Source organism: Galeopterus variegatus, unplaced genomic scaffold, assembly GCF_000696425.1.
Source record: "Galeopterus variegatus unplaced genomic scaffold, G_variegatus-3.0.2 Scaffold5223, whole genome shotgun sequence".
Taxonomy (NCBI): domain Eukaryota; kingdom Metazoa; phylum Chordata; class Mammalia; order Dermoptera; family Cynocephalidae; genus Galeopterus; species Galeopterus variegatus.
Window position 1 is genome coordinate 129,124 of NW_007731334.1, and position 17,699 is coordinate 146,822.

Genomic DNA, 17,699 nt, shown 5'->3' on the forward strand with positions numbered 1-17,699 from the left:
TGAGCAACAATGAGGATGAGGTGAGAAAAGCGATGAATCAGCAAACCCACATGACTACTGCACTGTGAACACCGCCCTCTCCCGCCACGACCCGTTTCATGTATAAAGAGCAGCACAGCCTCCTTGCTTTGCTCACATCCAGGCCTCTAGCTTGGCTTCCTGACCTTTCTGCCTCCCCAACCGTGCTGCTGAGCTCTCCCTGTGTACCAATCAGCGTGATGATTTTATCACGTACGCCAGCACTAATGAAAGAGAAGACAGTGGTGGACACAGGGAAAGGCTTGCTAAATACTGGGGGAACACGTGTGTGAACTGTGCAGAGCAGGAAGAGCGCTGCTGAACAATTCTCCAAGTCAAAAACATCCCACAGGTAAGGGGCAGTGGAGGGAGAGTTCCCTGAGGAACATCCCATCTCTTTACTGTGTATGTCCTATAAGGCGTGGCCTTGCTGGGCTTCACGGGCAAGACCTTCATCAGGGGAAGGGGGGAGAGTAAGGAAACATTCACTGAGCACCTACTATGAATCAAGCATCAGGCAATGCATTTTACATGTTAATATCTGTGTAATATATATAATTATGTATATAAATATCTTTTTTAATTACTAGGGATCACGAGTGAACATATAAAAATGGCTTATGGAGATGTGTGACAAATATTAAGATTCAGGATTACCTTTGTAAAAAAACTTTTTCAAGAACTGGGTACAACAGAATTAGGTTCTCAGTGTAGGATTCAGCTACGTAATCACAGAGGCTGGGCATTTTCTCCTTAATCCTTTAAAATGGACTTGAGGCATTTTCATAATCTTCATTCTAGAGCACCCTCTGCTGGAAACAGTGCCTCAAAATATTTGACTTTTTTGGTTTTATTTCTCAAATACTCACAATTCACTTTAAAATAAAGAGATTTTTCTTGGCTTAATAGAACCTTGTAAAACATGACCATATCTATCCTCCCACAATCCCACCCTTCAAGTAAAGCCTCATAGTCTATATTAAATAATAATTGACATCTCTGTCCATCCAAGCCACATGCCAGCTATCTGTCTCATGTTATACCCTGGGGACATGAGGGGGCTCCTGTTCCTGAGCCCAGAGCTTTGGACGTGCATGGGGCGACTGAGGTCAGGAGGCTGGCCCAAGGTCCTTGGCTGGCACGTGCAGAGGGCAGTGGTGAACACAGCCTGCAATTCCAGGATGGAGCACCTGAAGATGTGGCTTCCTTGGGGCCAAGAAGCACCTGGAAAGTGGCTGGCCTCAGGTCATCTTGAAAAGTCCCTGCTGAGAAAAGACGGAGGAGGGGCAGCAGAGAGGTATGAATCTCCAAGAATGCTGTTGAGAGCAGAAGCTTGGGGAGGGACGGGGGCGGTATAAAAGGCCAACCAGAGAGTTGTAACCACACCAGGAAACAACAAAGTACAGATGTTCTAGAACTGAGGAGGTCTCACTACAAAAGGGTGCCATGAGGGGAGCTGGCACCAGACACACATCAGGTCTGCAAGCAGCCAAGAAAGACCAACAAACAGCTCCAGATGAGCAAAAGTCCCGTTCCCCTTCTCCAATGCCTCCACCCAGCGTGGCTACTGGAGAAACTAAAACAGGATGAATAAACACGGGGAAGGACTGCACGGTCCCAACCCTACCTGCTGGTCCCCCATGGGCTCGCCAAACCTGAGCTGGGAAGAGAGAAGCACACAAATTGGAGAGAGTGACATTTTGTTTTAGACTGCAACGGACTTTGAATGATAGTTCCAACATGCACAAGTGTTCAGAAAGCCATGGGGTCTGCCAGATGAAGGCAGTTGTCCTGTGGAGACATCCTGTCATAGGCAGGCATGGCTGAAGGCAACAGCATGAAAACTAAAGCTGCTTCCTGATTGAATTTACTGAGTTCTGCGTGATCAAGGTAGGAAAGACCTATCTATGCAGGAAGGCAGAGGAGGTATCTGTGAAGGAAGCACTGAGTCATGAGGAGATAGCATCTAGGATATGAAGGGAAGTTTTCAGTGAACTTGGATTGTGGCAGCCAAAGGGGAGTAGGACTGCAAGCCAGAAAAATGCACACACACCCAGCTCCCCACCCCCCAGCCCTCCTGCCACACCCACAAGGCTCTGCACTTGTGCACTCCCCATTTCTTCCACACCCAGAGGCTATGCAGGAGTCTATGAGATGCTGCAATAAATTCTCTATCCACAGACTTTCAGAGCCAACAAAAAAGCCCTAGAGGAAAGGAAGGAAACAGACCTGGACAGATGAAATGACTCGCCCAGGGCTGCACAGAAGGGTCTAAAATAAAAACCTCCGGATTTGTGTCCCAGCACACCTCCATCACTACAACATTCACAGACACTGTTAAATTTATTAATGAAATACTAGGTTTCATGATGTTTCTAAAGACAAGTACTTTACAAATAAACAACTGCAGCACATGCCTCTCGTTCATGGTTATAAAAAGGACTGGCGCATGGTTATAAAAGGACTATCGCTTTTCTGTAAGATGCAGCAGGTTACTAAATAAAGGCTGTTAGGAAACTGTTGGCTTCATTTCCAGCAGTCCTAAGTACTTGTATTAGTCTGTTTCTGTTGCTTATGATAAAATACTTGGAACTGGCAGTTTATAAGAAAATGAAATTTATTGCTTACAGTTTCAGAAGCTGGGAAGTCCAAAGTTCAGGGAACACATCTGGTGAAGGCCTTGGTGGTGGTGACAGTGATCCAGGGGTCTCACGTGGCAGAAAATGACAGAGCAGAGAGAGACTAAAAGCTCATGTGCTCTTCTTTTAAAGCCCTCAGAACCATACCCCTGACCACCATTATTAATCCATTCACTACTGCATGGTCCTACAATCTAATCACCACTTCAAGGCACCACCTTTCAATTACCACAATAGGATTTCCGATTCTCAACAGTTACAGTGGGAATTAAGCTTCTAATATATGAACTTTGGGGACACAGTCAATCATCCACAGCAGTGCTGATCTATACCCCAGCCACGGTGCTTCTGGTCTAGTCAGTTCTACAGTGCATCAGCATCTTGGATTCCCCTGGCTTTATCACACTTCCTTGAAGGGTACAAGAAATTCCTGCTTCAAGACTTTTTTCATGATCTAGATTTTTCTGAGTGGAAGACTTGGAACTGAACCATCAATTCAGGGTAAGCCTGACGCTTGTGAATGCTTCATACCTGTAGAACTATAGAACTCATGTTTAAGTAACAAAAAATGCTCCTTTATGTATAAAGATGGTCCTCTTTGCTCAGAATGATGACGTATAGTGGGGTGAGGAAGTAACACTTATCTAGCCAGCCAGACCTGCCTGACCAACCTTTGCAACAGGTGGGGTAATACAAGTCTTAACAAGACCACCCAAACAGCTGGAAGACAGCTCAAGGGAAGTCTACATTCAGTTTGTTTACTAAGCCTACTGGTTTTCTAATACACTTCCTCTGCATAATTTATTAATTAGGACTCACTTTATATGTCTCTTTTTTTCTTTACAATTTCATTTATTATTTTTATTCAGTACAGATGCATACCTTCATTTACTACCATTCTTTAAACAGTCATTGCTGCTATTTTTGTGTGACCTCTTTACTTTTGACCAGGGAGGCAGAGTACATGGTGATTAAGGAGATACAGATAGACAGGGCCTAACAGGCAGTTCTAGCCAAGGACTTACAAGCTCATTACCCTCGCAACTATTTTGTCTATGCATGGAATAATGACTTCCTTCTCAAAGTCGTGGTAAAGAGTATATTATGTAGAGTGTACATCTATCAAATGAATAGTAGAAGGATCACCTGAACCACTTAAATCTGCTTTTCTTATTTGCCTACCCAGCAGAATTGACTATACATATGTTAGATGCACATAAGTGTCTCCACTATATGTGTAAACTAGCTGCTCATAGCAGCTTTACTCCCAATGATATTGTGGAAAGCAATCCAAGTATCCATGGATGAATGGATAAACACAATGTGGTATATACATACACACACACACACAATGGAATATTGTCCAGCCTTAAAAAGGAAGAAAATTCTCACACACGCAATCCAAGTGTCCACGGATGAATGGATAAACACAATGTGGTATATACATACACACACACACACAATGGAATATTGTCCAGCCTTAAAAAGGAAGAAAATTCTCACACACGCAATCCAAGTGTCCACGGATGAATGGATAAACAAAATGTGGTGTGTGTGTATATATATATATATGTATACACACACACACATAATAAAATACTGTTCAGCCTTAAAAAGGAAGAAGATTCAGACATATGCCACAACATGGATGAACCTTGAGAACGTTATGCTAAGTGAAGTAAGCCAGTCACAAAAGGACAAATACCGTACGATGACATTTATATGAGGTACCTACAGAAGTTAAATATAAACAGAGAGAAAGCAGAATGATGGTTGGCAGGTGGTTGTGGAAGGGAGCAGAGATGGGAAGTTATTATTCAGTGGGTACAGAATTTCAGTTTTGCAAGATGGAAAATTTCTGGAGACAGATGGTGTGATGGTTGCACAACAATGTTAATGTACTTAATGCCACTGAAGTGTACACTTAAAAGTGGTTAAGATGGTAAATTCTATGTCATATTTACTTTACCATAATTTTAAATACATTAAAAAGAGAAAAAAAAAAGTGAAAAACTAGCTGCTTCAACCAAATGCTAATGAAGAGATCTCAGTAATTAGAGCTGTATTTGCTAAGCTGTCCTTGTTTTCTTTTAGACCTACATGCTAAAATACAATGATATTCTGGCTTTTATTTTCACTATTTGTGTTATTCTTTTTTTTTTTTTTTTTTCCTTTTTGTCTTTTTTCGTGTCTGGCAACGGATCGCAACCCTCAGTGTCACACCCGTACTAGACCGGGACCGGCAATGGGATCGCAACCCTCGGTGTCGCATCCGCACCTCGCTCAGCCAGTGAGCGGGAACCGGTCTGTATGTGGGATCTGAACCCTCGGCGGGAGCGCCGCCGCACTCCCAAGCAGCGCACTGTAGCAGTGCGCCGCCGGGCCAGCCCTTTTTTTTTTTCTTTTTTTTTTCTATTTGTGTTATTCTATCAAGTAATTTTACTTCATTAAAACAATTCTGCTGCAGTGAAATTGTCAGCTTTGAAGCATAAAAATTTCACCAGGAGAACATGTCTCTGATTTTATGAAGAATCCAGAGGGAATGAAAATTTGATTATAAAATGTGCTATTTTAGGTCTCCTTCATCCACACCCCTCCCAAAAAAAGGTAAAGAGAAATACACAGGATGTAACATTTTAATTTTTTAAGTAGATTTATCTTCCTAATTGTGTTTCACTCAGATAAAGGTAAAAATGTACATTATTTTATAAATAAATACCTATTATTTATAGTAAGTAGAGGTCTTAGGTATGAGGAGAAACTGGAGTAGGAAGAAAACTTAGTGGAAACGATCTATAGATAGATATCAGAAAAGCCATTAAAAACAAATTGTGAGAAAAATAACCATAGTAACTGCACAGAAAAAGCTGGTAGGATGGGTAGTTAGGTGGGAAAGAAAAAGCATGAAAAAGGGGCACATTTTAAGGTAATAAAATGTAAGTCCTATAAGTTAATTTTTAGGACGTTCTATTAAAACCTGCACACTTTTTCTATAAAGGTCCAGATAGTAAATATTTTCAGCTTTGTGAGCCATGTGGCCTTTTGGGGCAAATACTCAACCCTGCTGGTGCAGCCACAGGGAATGATGGTCATGGGCTGTGTTCCAATAAAACATTATTTACAAAAACAGGCAGCAGGCCGGATGTGGCCCACGGGCACAACTTTGCCAACCCCTGGTTAGAAAAAATACATAAATGGACAGTGTGGAATACAGTGTATCAATGCACATAGACTAAAATACCACAGATTCCTATTCTGTACCTCAGTGAACCAGACCCATGAGCAGAAATTAAAATTTAAAATGTTTCTCTACTAACAAAATTCTAATTGTCTTTCAGAGAAGAGGTAAGTGGCTCACTGACCTAAAAAGTTTGTAGTAGATTCCTCATTTGCACTAAAAATAAGATAATATCCCACCCATATTAAAACATTCGGAATGTTTCTTTTTCTTTAACAAAAGGTATTTTTTAGTACACAGAAATAAACTGAAAAGAGTCAAATTCTTACTCCAAGCACCCCTGTTTCTTCATAGTCAATTCTCAAGACAAAGAATAAAATCTGGGCCAGAAACTTCAAAGACACATTACTTTAATTCTGGTTACTGTCAAGACCTCCAAGGAATATATGAATGTTTATAGGACAGAAAATGTCTAAAAGATACTTATTACGACATAAAAACAAGTGAACAATACGCATGAAAACAGCACAGTTGTGTAAAAAAGGAAACTACACACCCAAACTCTCTCCCCCCACATTCTCGCTTGTGTGTACAAGAAAAATTTTGGAAGGTTACCTTGCTCACCTCTGAGAAGTAGGATTCTAAGTTTTGAAGTACTCATATTTTACTTTACCTTATTGTGTACTTTTATATTTTTTGTCATAAGCATGTATTACTTTTAGTGTTAAGATTTTTATGTTGAGATTGTAACTAAAATGTTTGTTACCTTCACTATTAAGAGTCAATTTGAATATGAATATTTTTAACAAAAGAATATTTACTTATAGGACTTCTACATTCCATAAAGATCATCACATAACAAGAATATTTATATACACATCCATGAGATGTGGTCTGTGAGGTTAACATTTCACAGTTGTACGATACCTCAGCTCCACCCATCCACTTAGGCTCATCAGGAAACTCAGCACACAAAATATCTTCTGACTGATTGGTCCCCAAGACATGGTAGCAGAGCTTTTGGTGAAGATTGGTGGATGTCTCTGTGCCTGAAGGAGTTAGAAATGAGTGTACACAAATGTGGTTGGTAATTTTAAGAAATTCTATTCCACCCATATTGTACAATGCTAGAAACAATTTAAAAGTATCTGGTTGAAAAATACAATGTTAATACACAAAAGTCAATCACTTTCCCATATACCAGCAGTAAACAAATGGACTTTCAAATTAAAAACACAATACATTAGCAACCTCCAAAAATGAAATATTTAGGTATAAATCTAACAAAACATGTATAAGATATATATGAGAAACTTTTTTAAAAACTACAAAACTCTGACGAAATAAATCAAAGAACTAAATAAATAGTCCATGCTCAGGGACAGGAAGACTCAATATTGTTGAGATGTTGGTTCTTCTCAAATTGATCTACAGATTCAATGCAACCCCAATCAAAATACCAGCAAGTTATTTTGTGGATATTGACAGACTGATTCTAAAGCTTATATGGAGTGGCAAAATACCCCAAATAGCTAACACAATATTGAAGGACAAGAACAAAGTGGGAGGACTGATACTACCTGACTTCAAGACTTACTATAAAGCTACAGCCATCAACACAGTGTGGTGCTGGCAAAAGAACAGACAAATAGATGAATGGAACAGAAAACAGAGCCCAAAAGTAGAGCCACATTAATACAGTCAACTTACTCTTTGACAAAGGAGCAAAGGTAATACAAAGGAGAAAAGACAGTCTTTTCAACAAATGATGCTAGAAAAACTGGACATCACATGCCAAAAAAAATGAATCTAGACACAGAACTTACACCTTTCATAAAAATTAACTCAAAATGGATCACAGACCTACATGTAAAACTTAAAACTATTTATCTCCTAGAAGATAACATAGGATAAAATCTAGATGACTCTGGGTATGCTGATGACTTTTTAGATACAACAACAAAGCACAATCCATGAACGAAATAACTGATAAGTTGGACTTCATTAAAATTAAAAACTTCAGCTTGGCAAAAAAAATACTGTCAGGAGAAGAAAAAGAAAAGCCACAAATTGGGGGAAAACATTTGCAAAGGACATATCTGATACAGAACTGTTACCCAAAATATACAAAGAATTCTTAAGACTCACCAATAAGAAAACAACACAATTAAAAACTGTACCCAAAACCTTGATACCTCACCAAAGGAGATACACAGATGGCAGATAAGCATATGAAAAGATGCCACACATCAGATGTCATCAGGGAAATGCAAATTAAAACAATGAGATACCACTACACACATATTAGAATGGCCAAAATCCAGAACACTGACAACACAAATGCTGGAGAGAATGTGGAGGAAAAGAAACTCTCATTCATTGCTGGTGGGAATGCAAAATACTACAGTCACTTTGGAAGACAGTTTTGGTGGTTTCTTACAAAACTAAACATACTATTACCATGCCATCAAGCAATCGTGCTCCTTGGTATTTACCCAAAGGGGTCGAAAACTTATGCCCAAACAAAAACCTGCAGGCAGATTTTTTTATAGCAGCTTTATTCATAATTGCCAAATTTGGAAGCAACCAAGAGGTCTTTCAGTAGGTGAATGGATAAACTGTAGTACATCCAGACTACGAAATATTATTCAGCACTAAAAAGAAATCAAGCCATGAAAAGACATGTAGGAAACTTAAATGTATTATTACTACGTGAAAGAAACCAATGTAAAAAGGCTGCATACTGTATAATTGCAGCTATAGGACATTCTAGACAAGGCAAAACTGTGGAGACAGTAAAGAGACCAGTGGTTGCCAGGGGATGGAGGAAGGGAGGGATGAACGGGCAGAACACAGGATTTTTAGGGCAGTAAAACTACTCTGTATGATACTCTAATGGTGGATACGTGTCATTAAACATTTGTCTGAACCCATAGAATGTACGACACCAAGAGCAAATGGTAATGAAAACTACGGCCTTTGGGTGATACTGATGTGTCAGTGTAGATTCATCAGTTGTAACCAACAAAACTACTCTGTATGATACTCTAATGGTGGATACGTGTCATTAAACATTTGTCTGAACCCACAGAATGTACGACACCAAGAGCAAATGGTAATGAAAACTACAGCCTTTGGGTGATACTGATGTGTCAGTGTAGATTCATCAGTTGTAACCAATGTGCCACTCTGGCAGGGGATGTTGACAACAGGAGCGGCTACACGTGTGGGGCTGGGGTAAATGGGAAATCTCTGTACTTTCCTCTCAATTTTGCTGTGAACTTGAAACTACTCTAAAAAATAAAGTTTATTTAAAAAAAATTATCAGTTGGATATCAGAAATATAAATAATACCTATAAGTAATTCACACATATTTGCTGATTTTGGAGACTACTATGAGACCGAACTTTTTTTCATTATGAAAATGTACCAAGCTTTCAGTGCAATATAGGAAAAAAAGTAAGATAATACCATAATGTAAAAAAGAAAAAAGCTTTGTGGCACTTACGTGATTTTCATTGTGTTTTCCAGGAACACTGATTAGAAGCACACAGTATGAATTGCTTACCTTCATTTGTATAGGCCCCCAACAAGAGGGCAGCAAAATTACATCTGGGAAAAGATGTTGGCTTTCTTAAATTAATCACAATAACTAATCATTACTATTATTGTCACTGAAAGCTGAGGGTAAATAACACCTTCAATGCTTTTCCCAAGTTAACTTAATAACATTATTCTCTAACAGGAATTGGCCAGTTATACTTTTTTTTGTCTTCCATAACTTGAAAATAAGCAATATTTTCTAACTCTGGGGCATTCTGAACACAGGCAGCTAATTCAGTATACAGAGTACAACCATCTTTCTTTCGCTGAACTTTCTTGAATAAAAAGCCTACTCCTAGCTCCTCTTGTAGTTCCTTAGTGAATTAAAAAAGAGTTTGTTGGAGCCTAATCAAAAGGCAGCAAAAGCTAACCACAGCCAAAAAAGATGAAAAGCAGTAGATCGTTATTCCCAGTTCACCCAGGGGGGGAAAGAGAAAAGAAGGCAAGCAGAACTGAAGATGAGAAAGATACAGCAAGTCATGCTAAGGGGACAGCATGCCCAGCAGGAAGGACTACAGCAGCTGGGCTGCTTGCCAGCTCCACACCCTCCAGCAAATGCATGAAGGTTGAGACAGCCTCCTCATCCCAGTCGAGGGCCCCGACATGTCAAACAGTCAGGCCAACATCAGCCAACTGACCCACAGGTGACCACAGATAACATGTTAGAACTCAGCCACACCCAGAACTGCCTGGCGAACCCACAGACTCATAAACAAAAATACATGCTTATTATTTCAAACCACTAAGTTTTGGTGTGGTCTATTACAGAGCAAAGCTAAGTGATACAACAAGTTTCCTTTGAGGAAACTTGGCTGTAAACCAAACAACCTCTACGTAGGGTTTACCTTTTCTTTTTAGTCATTTGAAGTCACACCTCATTTTGTAAAAGAAAAGTGCTTCATCTAAAGTCTTCACTTACCATCACTTTTTCCATCCTGTTGGGGGTATGAGTTGTAGAACATTCCCTTCCCATCATGGGTCCAGGCCATACAGCTGAACTTGACTCTTTCAAGCACATCTGGAAGCTCTTTGGCACCATCGACTTTCATGAACTTGATCGTCACCCAGTCTGAGCCACTGGCACTCAGACCATAGGCAAAATATTCACCATCTTCACTGAACGCGTAACCTATGGGACAGAGGAGAAGTGGTCAAATGGCGAACATGGAGACGCAGCTCCTAGTCTTGCCCACTGCCCTCTATGCTGTCTGATGAAGCTTTCCATTGTAATGCAGAGGCAGAATGTGGCAACAGAAGGTGTAGAAAACTGGGGACTCAGCCCAAGTCTCATAGGAATCACCCTTACGACCTTGGACAAAGTTTCTAATTTCTCTAGGTCTTAGTTTGTCCATCTATAAAATGAAGTATTGGCTATGTCCATTAAGATGCTTCCATTGTGAAATTTTTATAATTCAACAGGCAGTTCAGTTAAAAGCAGAACTCTTCTGGAACTTTAAGCATATTTTATTTACACTCAAAAGAAAATAAGAAAACTGCTTTTAGAGTAATGACTGGATTATGACACATATCATATAATAGAACTAAATTGTAGCTATTAGGTAATTTTGGGGATAGATTCCAAAGTACAGTAACTGAAATGCTCTTTACAACCTTATTTTTACAGCATTACTGGCACTCAAGGACTAATGTCCACATCATCTGACCATCAAAGGCCCAAGTAAATAAAGCCTGAGGGTTTTCAATGAAGGCTCAGAGAATGCACACTCCAAAAGTGACTTTGACGAGGAAAGGCAACACTATCTACAGACTGTTATGCCATGTCCAATTTTTGGTGCTCTCACAGAATGTTCTTATCACTATGGAATGTTTCTTGACAAATATTTACATGTTTTATACTGGCTTTTATAATTATGAAGTACATATAGCATTTGATACCATATGTCCCATTAGAAATGCTGACACCAGAGATTTTCTCTTACTATGAGTGCTAAACTTTTTGGGGATTGAAAATTGTAAGAAGCTCAACTATTATCAGAAGTTTTCTACTATTTTAAATTAGAATTACAATTAATGGGAAATTAATTTAAAACTTCACAAATATCCAAATCATGGGTGTTCCAGAAAGGGAGAAGAAAGGAAAAGGCATTGACAACCTTTTCAATGAAATAATAGTGGAAAAATTCCCAAGTACTGGGAGAGACATGGACTTTCAGATCCAAGAGGCTAAAAGATCCCCAAACAGATTCAATCCAAAAAGGTCCTCTAATGGGACATATTATAGTCAAACTGGCAAAACTCAAAGACAAAGACAGAATGTTAAAAAATGCCAAGAGAAAAGCATCAAGTCAACTATAAGGAAGTTGCCATCAGACTAATAGCAGACTTCTCAGGAGAAACCTTATAGGCCAGAAGAGAATGGGATGATATATTCAAAGTACTAAAAGAATAAAACTGCCAGCCAAGAATATTATACCCAGGCAGGGCTATCATTCGGAAATGAGGGAGAAATAGTGTATTTCCCAGACAAATAGAAACTGTGGGAGTTCATCACCATACGACCAGCCCCAAAGAAATTCTCAAGGAAGTCCTGCATCTGGAATACGAAAAATGACAATCACTACCATGAACACAAGAAAGAGCAAACCCCACTGGTAGAACAAAAATGCAAGCAAGAAGGAGAAAGAAACTATAGCTTACCACCTCAAAAAAACAATGAACACCAAAGACAAACAATAAAAGGGGAAGAAAGGAAAAAAAAAATACTGAAAACAACCAAACAAAAATTGATAAAATGCCAGGAGGAAGAAAATACCCTTCAATAACAACCCTAAATGTAAATGGATTACATTCCCCACTCAAAAGACACAGGATTAAAAAGCTAGGCCCAACGCTGTATTTGAGAGACTCACCTCAACTATAAAAACACATGCAGTGAAGGGATGGGAAAAGATGTACCACACAAATGGAAACCAAAAGCAAACAGGAGTAGCTATTCTTATATCAGGTAAAATAGACTTTAAACCAAAAATCATAAAAATAGACAAAAGAAGACTATTACATAACAATAAAGAGATCTATCCAGTAAGAAGACATAACAATCATAGGTATATATGCATTCAACACCAGAACACCCAGATATATAAAGCAAACACTATTACACCTAAAAAAAAAGATAGACCACAATCTGATAATAGGTGAGGACTTGAACACCTGTCTCTTAGTATTGGACAGATCATCTAGGCAAAAAAATCAACAGAGAAACAGTATTTAAACTATACTTTACACCAGTTGGAGTTGGCAGATATCTACAGAACATTTCATCCAACAACTACAGTTACACATTCTTCTCATCAGCACATCAAACATTCTCCAGGAGAGACTGCACGTTAGTTCACAAATAAAGCCTTAAGAAATTTTTAAAAACTGAAATAATTTCGAGTATCATTTCAGACCACAATGGATTAAAACTAGAAATCAAAAACAAACAACACTCTGGAAACTATACAAATACATGGAAATTAAACAACATGCTCCTGAATAACCTATGGGTCCAAGAAGAAATTAAACAGGAAATCAAAAAATGTCTTGAAACTAATGGAAATAAAGACACTTCATACCAAAACTTATGGGATACTGCAAAAGCAGTACTATGAAGGAATTTTATTGCAATAAATGCTTACATCCAAAGAATAGAAAGATTTCAGATAAAAACCTAATGCTACACTTCAAAGAACTAGAAAAACAAGAACAATCCAATCCCAAAGCTAGTAGATGGAAAGAAATGATCAAGATCAGAGCGGAAGTAAATGAAATAGAGACCCAAAAAACAATACAAAAGATCAGTGAAACAAAAAGTAGGTTTTTTGAGAAGAAAAACAAAATAAACAAGCCATTAGCTAAGCTGACTAAAAAAAGAAAAGACCCAAATAACGAAAATCAGAAATGAAAAAGAAGACATTACAACTGATACCACAAAAATACTAAGAATCTTTACAGACTGTTAACAATTATACACCAATAAATTTGAAAACCTGGAGGAAATGTATTAAATTTCTGGACACATACAAACTACCAAGACTGAACCAAGAAGAAACAGAAAAACTGAACGGATCAATAGCAAACAACAAGATTGAAGCAGTAATCAGCAGTCTCCCAACAAAAAGAAGCCTAGGACTGGATGCCTTTAGTACTGAATTCTACCAAACCTTTAAAGAGGCATTAATACCAATTCTCTTCAAACTATTCCAAAAAAATTGAAACAGAAGCCATTCTCCCAAATTCAGTCTATGCTAGCATCACCCTGATACTAAAACTAGACAAACATACAACAAAAAAGAAAACTACAGGCAAATATCTCTGATAAACACAGATGCAAAAACCTTCAACAAAATATCAGCAATCAGAATACAGCAACACATCAAAAAATTATACACCATGATAAAGTGGGATTCATCCCAGGGATGCAAGGATGGTTCAACATATGTAAGTCAATAAATATCATATACCACACCAACAAAATCAAGGACAAAATCTATATGATTATCTCACTAGATGCAGAAAAAGCATTTGACAAAATCCAACATCCTTTCATGAAAAAGATTCTCAGCAAATTAGGTACACAAGGAAAGTATCACAACACAATAAAAGCAATATACAACAAACCGACCCCCAATATTATCTTGGATGGGGAAAAGCTGAAAGCCTTTCCCTTAAGAACAGGAACAAGACAAGGATGCCCACTCTCACCACTCCTATTTAACATAGTATTGGAAGTACTAGCCAGAGCAATCAGGAAAGAGAAAGAAATAAAGCACATCCAGATCAGAAAAGATGAAGTCAAACTATCCCTGTTTGTAGAGTACATGATCCTATCTATAGAAAGCCTAAAGACTATTAAAAAACAAACAAACAAACAAACAAACAAAAAAAACAACCTCTTGGAGCTGATCAACAATTTCAGTAAAGTTGCAGGATTAAAAAATCGACATGCATGGGCCGGCCCGGTGGCGCACTGCTACAGTGCGCTGCTTGGGAAGCGCGGCAGTGCTCCCGCCGAGGGTTGGGATCCCACATACAGACCAGCTGCTCACTGGCTGAGCGAGGGGCGGGAGCAACGCCGAGGGTTGCGATCCCGTTGCCGGTCCCGGTCCGGTACGGGCGCGACACTGAGGGTTGCGATCCGTTGCCGGTCACGAAAAAAGACAAAAAGGAAAAAGGAAAAAAAAAAAAAAATCAACATGCAGAAATGAGTAGCATTCCTATACTCCAATAATGAAGTAGTAGAAAAAGCAATCAGGAAAGCAAGCCCATTTACAATAGTCACCAAAAAAAAAAATAAACTACCTAGGAATCAATTTTACCAAGGAGGTGAAAGATCTTTACAATGAGAACTACAAATCACTGCTGAAATAAATTAAAGAGGACACAAAATGATGGAAAGACATTCCGTGCTCTTGGATTGGAAGAATTAATATTGTGAAGATGTCCATACCACCCAAAGCAATCTACATATTCAATGCAATCCCCTAAAAATAACAATGACATTCATCACAGAAATAGAGAAAAAAATCCTAACATTCACATGGAACAACAAAAGACCCTGAATAGCCAAAGCAATCCTGAGCAGGAAAAATAAAGCCAGAGGCATGACAATATCTGACTTCAAATTATACTACAAAGCTATAATAACCAAAACAGCATGGTACTGTCATAAAAGCAGACATTTGGACCAATAGAACATAGAACCCAGAAATCAACCCACATACTTACAGCAAACTGATCTTTGACAAAGGCAACAAGAACATACACTGGGGAAAAGGCTGCCTCTTCAATAAATGAGGCTGCAAAAACTGGACACCCATATGTAGAATAATGAAACTAGACCCATACCTCCATCATTTACCAAAATCAACTCAAAGTGGATTAGAGGCATAAATATATAAGAACTGAAACTATAGAAGTCCTAAAAGAAAACAGGGAAACACTTCAGGAAGCAGGAATGGGCAAAGACTTTATAAATAAGACTCCAAAAGCGTAGGCAACAAAAGAAAAAACAAACAAATGGGATTATACCAACCTAAAAACCTTCTGCACAGCAAAAGAAACAGTTGACAGAGTGAAAAGACAATCTACAGAACTGGAGAAAATATTCACAAATCATGCATCCAACAAGGGATTAATATCCAGAATATACAAGGAACTCAAACAACTTAACAGTAAAAAAACAAGTAACTCGATTAAGAAATGGTCAAAGTAGCTGAACAGGCATTTCTCAAAGCAAGATATACAAATGGCCAACGGACACATGAAAAAATGCTCAGCATCACTAATGATCAGGGAAATGAAAATCAAAACCACACTGAGATATCATCTCACCCCAGTTAGACTGGCTATTATCAAAAAGACAGAATAACAAATGCTCACAAGGATGTGGAGAAAAGGAAAACCCTCCTATACTATTGGTGGGACTATATATTAGTGCAGCCATTATGGAAAACAGTATGGAGGATCCTCAAACAACTACAGACAGAACTGCAATGCAATCCAGCAATCTCACTGCTGGGTATATACCTGAAGGAATGGAAATCATCATGTAGAAGGGATACCTGCATTCCCATGTTTATTGCAACTCCATTTAAAATAGCCAAGAGTTGGAACCAACCTAAATGTCATCAATGGACAACTGGATAAGGAAAGTGTGGTATATATACATAATGAAATACTACTCTGACATAAAAAAGAATGAAATTCTGCCATTCACAGCAACATGGATGAACTTAGAGAAAATTATATTAAGTGAAATAAGCCAGGCACAGAAAGAGAAATACCACATCTTCACTCATAAGTGGGAACTAAAAAACAAAGATGTAACAATCACAATAATCTGATGAAATTTCAAAAGGAGAGAACAGAATTGAGGCCACAGGAGGTGAGAAAGGAGGAGGGGGGAGGGAGACTAATGAGAAATTGGTAAAAGGTCACAAAAAAATGATTACATTGTGTAATGTTGAATATACTAATTATTTTGACTTGAACATCACATATTGCACACAAGTATTGATATTCAATCCTGTACCCCACAGATATATACAATCATGTTTCAGTAAAAAAAAATTTTTAACTTAAAAAAAGTGAAAATAAATAAAATTTCACAAAACTTACTAATTAATCACTTCTTAGTCCTGTAAAGTATCCAGGCTCATATGTATGTAAATGCAGAAAAAGGGTCTGATATGTGATGGGGAGAAGAAAGATATTCACCTTTTATTCTACACGGCACTGTAGTTTTCGGATTATTTATATATAATTGGAAAATTTTCAGGAAAAATTTAAATAAAACATTTTGATTTGAAATACATGTTTAAAAAATCATATACTATCAATAGAATCTGACTATTTACTAAAATTTTAACTTTTCTGTAATACCATTCTCAGAGAACTCAATGACTGTTTGAGGCCAGGTCTCATGCCTAATTTACCACCTTCTCATCCATCAAGGCTTTGTGCATGCAAGCATTCCAGAAAGAAGTCACTAGAATGCATCACTGGGGTGAGAGGTAAGACCCTGTTAAAGGGAAGTCCTTCTGAATGGGTTGCCTGATAGATCTTTGGAAAAATAAAATGAATTCCTATACAAAATATGTTACAGCAACAAAACCAGTGTATTAAACTCATTTAAAACTACAGGCTCAGATTAATGGCAGAACACTCATTGATCTGGCTGGTGTCTTACTTTCAATAGTGATTTCATAAAGAATCGTTTACTACACAGCCTATTTGGGGAGAGGGGAGAAAGAGGACCACTGAATGACAGACTCATGTTTAGAAATGACTATTTATTGTGATTCTGCATATTCGCTAAATAGACAAATAAAGACTATTTTATCTGCTAAAATTAAAATTGATATTCAAATAAATAAAGCAGTAACGTTTCCTTTTAAATGGAGAGGGAAAGCAGATTTTCTAGGATGAAATTCTGGTTCGCTTCCCTAGCCAAGCTGCTGGGGTAGGAAGTGGGCACACTTTTTCTGTAAAGGTCAAGACTACAGGCATTACAAGCCTGCGGGCCATATAGTCTGTCACTGTAATACTTAACTCTGCAGTTGTAGCACAAAAGCAGCCATGGACAACACACAGACAAATGGAAACGGCTGTGTTCAAATTAGGCTTCATTTATAAAAACAGGTGGCTGGCAGGGTTCGGCTCCAGACTGTACAGATCTCTGTGTAGTGGGGGAGGGGTGTATTCAAGAAATTCTAAAGTAAATTTGTGATGGTGGTTCCAAAGAGATTTTGAAAAA

The 17,699-nt window shown here is 38.3% G+C and overlaps 1 protein-coding gene across 1 annotated transcript in view; it reads right to left on the bottom strand.

Moving 5' to 3' along the window:
• PREP (prolyl endopeptidase) overlaps window positions 1–17,699 on the bottom strand; it is a gene marked incomplete at its 5' end in the record, with an annotated part of 116,070 nt that overhangs the window by 94,609 nt on the left and 3,762 nt on the right. Inside the window, 2 exons of the mRNA XM_008589129.1 lie at window positions 6,763–6,884; window positions 10,359–10,568. Of these exons, the coding sequence (XP_008587351.1) occupies window positions 6,763–6,884; window positions 10,359–10,568 (332 nt within the window). The remainder of the gene's footprint in view (window positions 1–6,762; window positions 6,885–10,358; window positions 10,569–17,699) is intronic.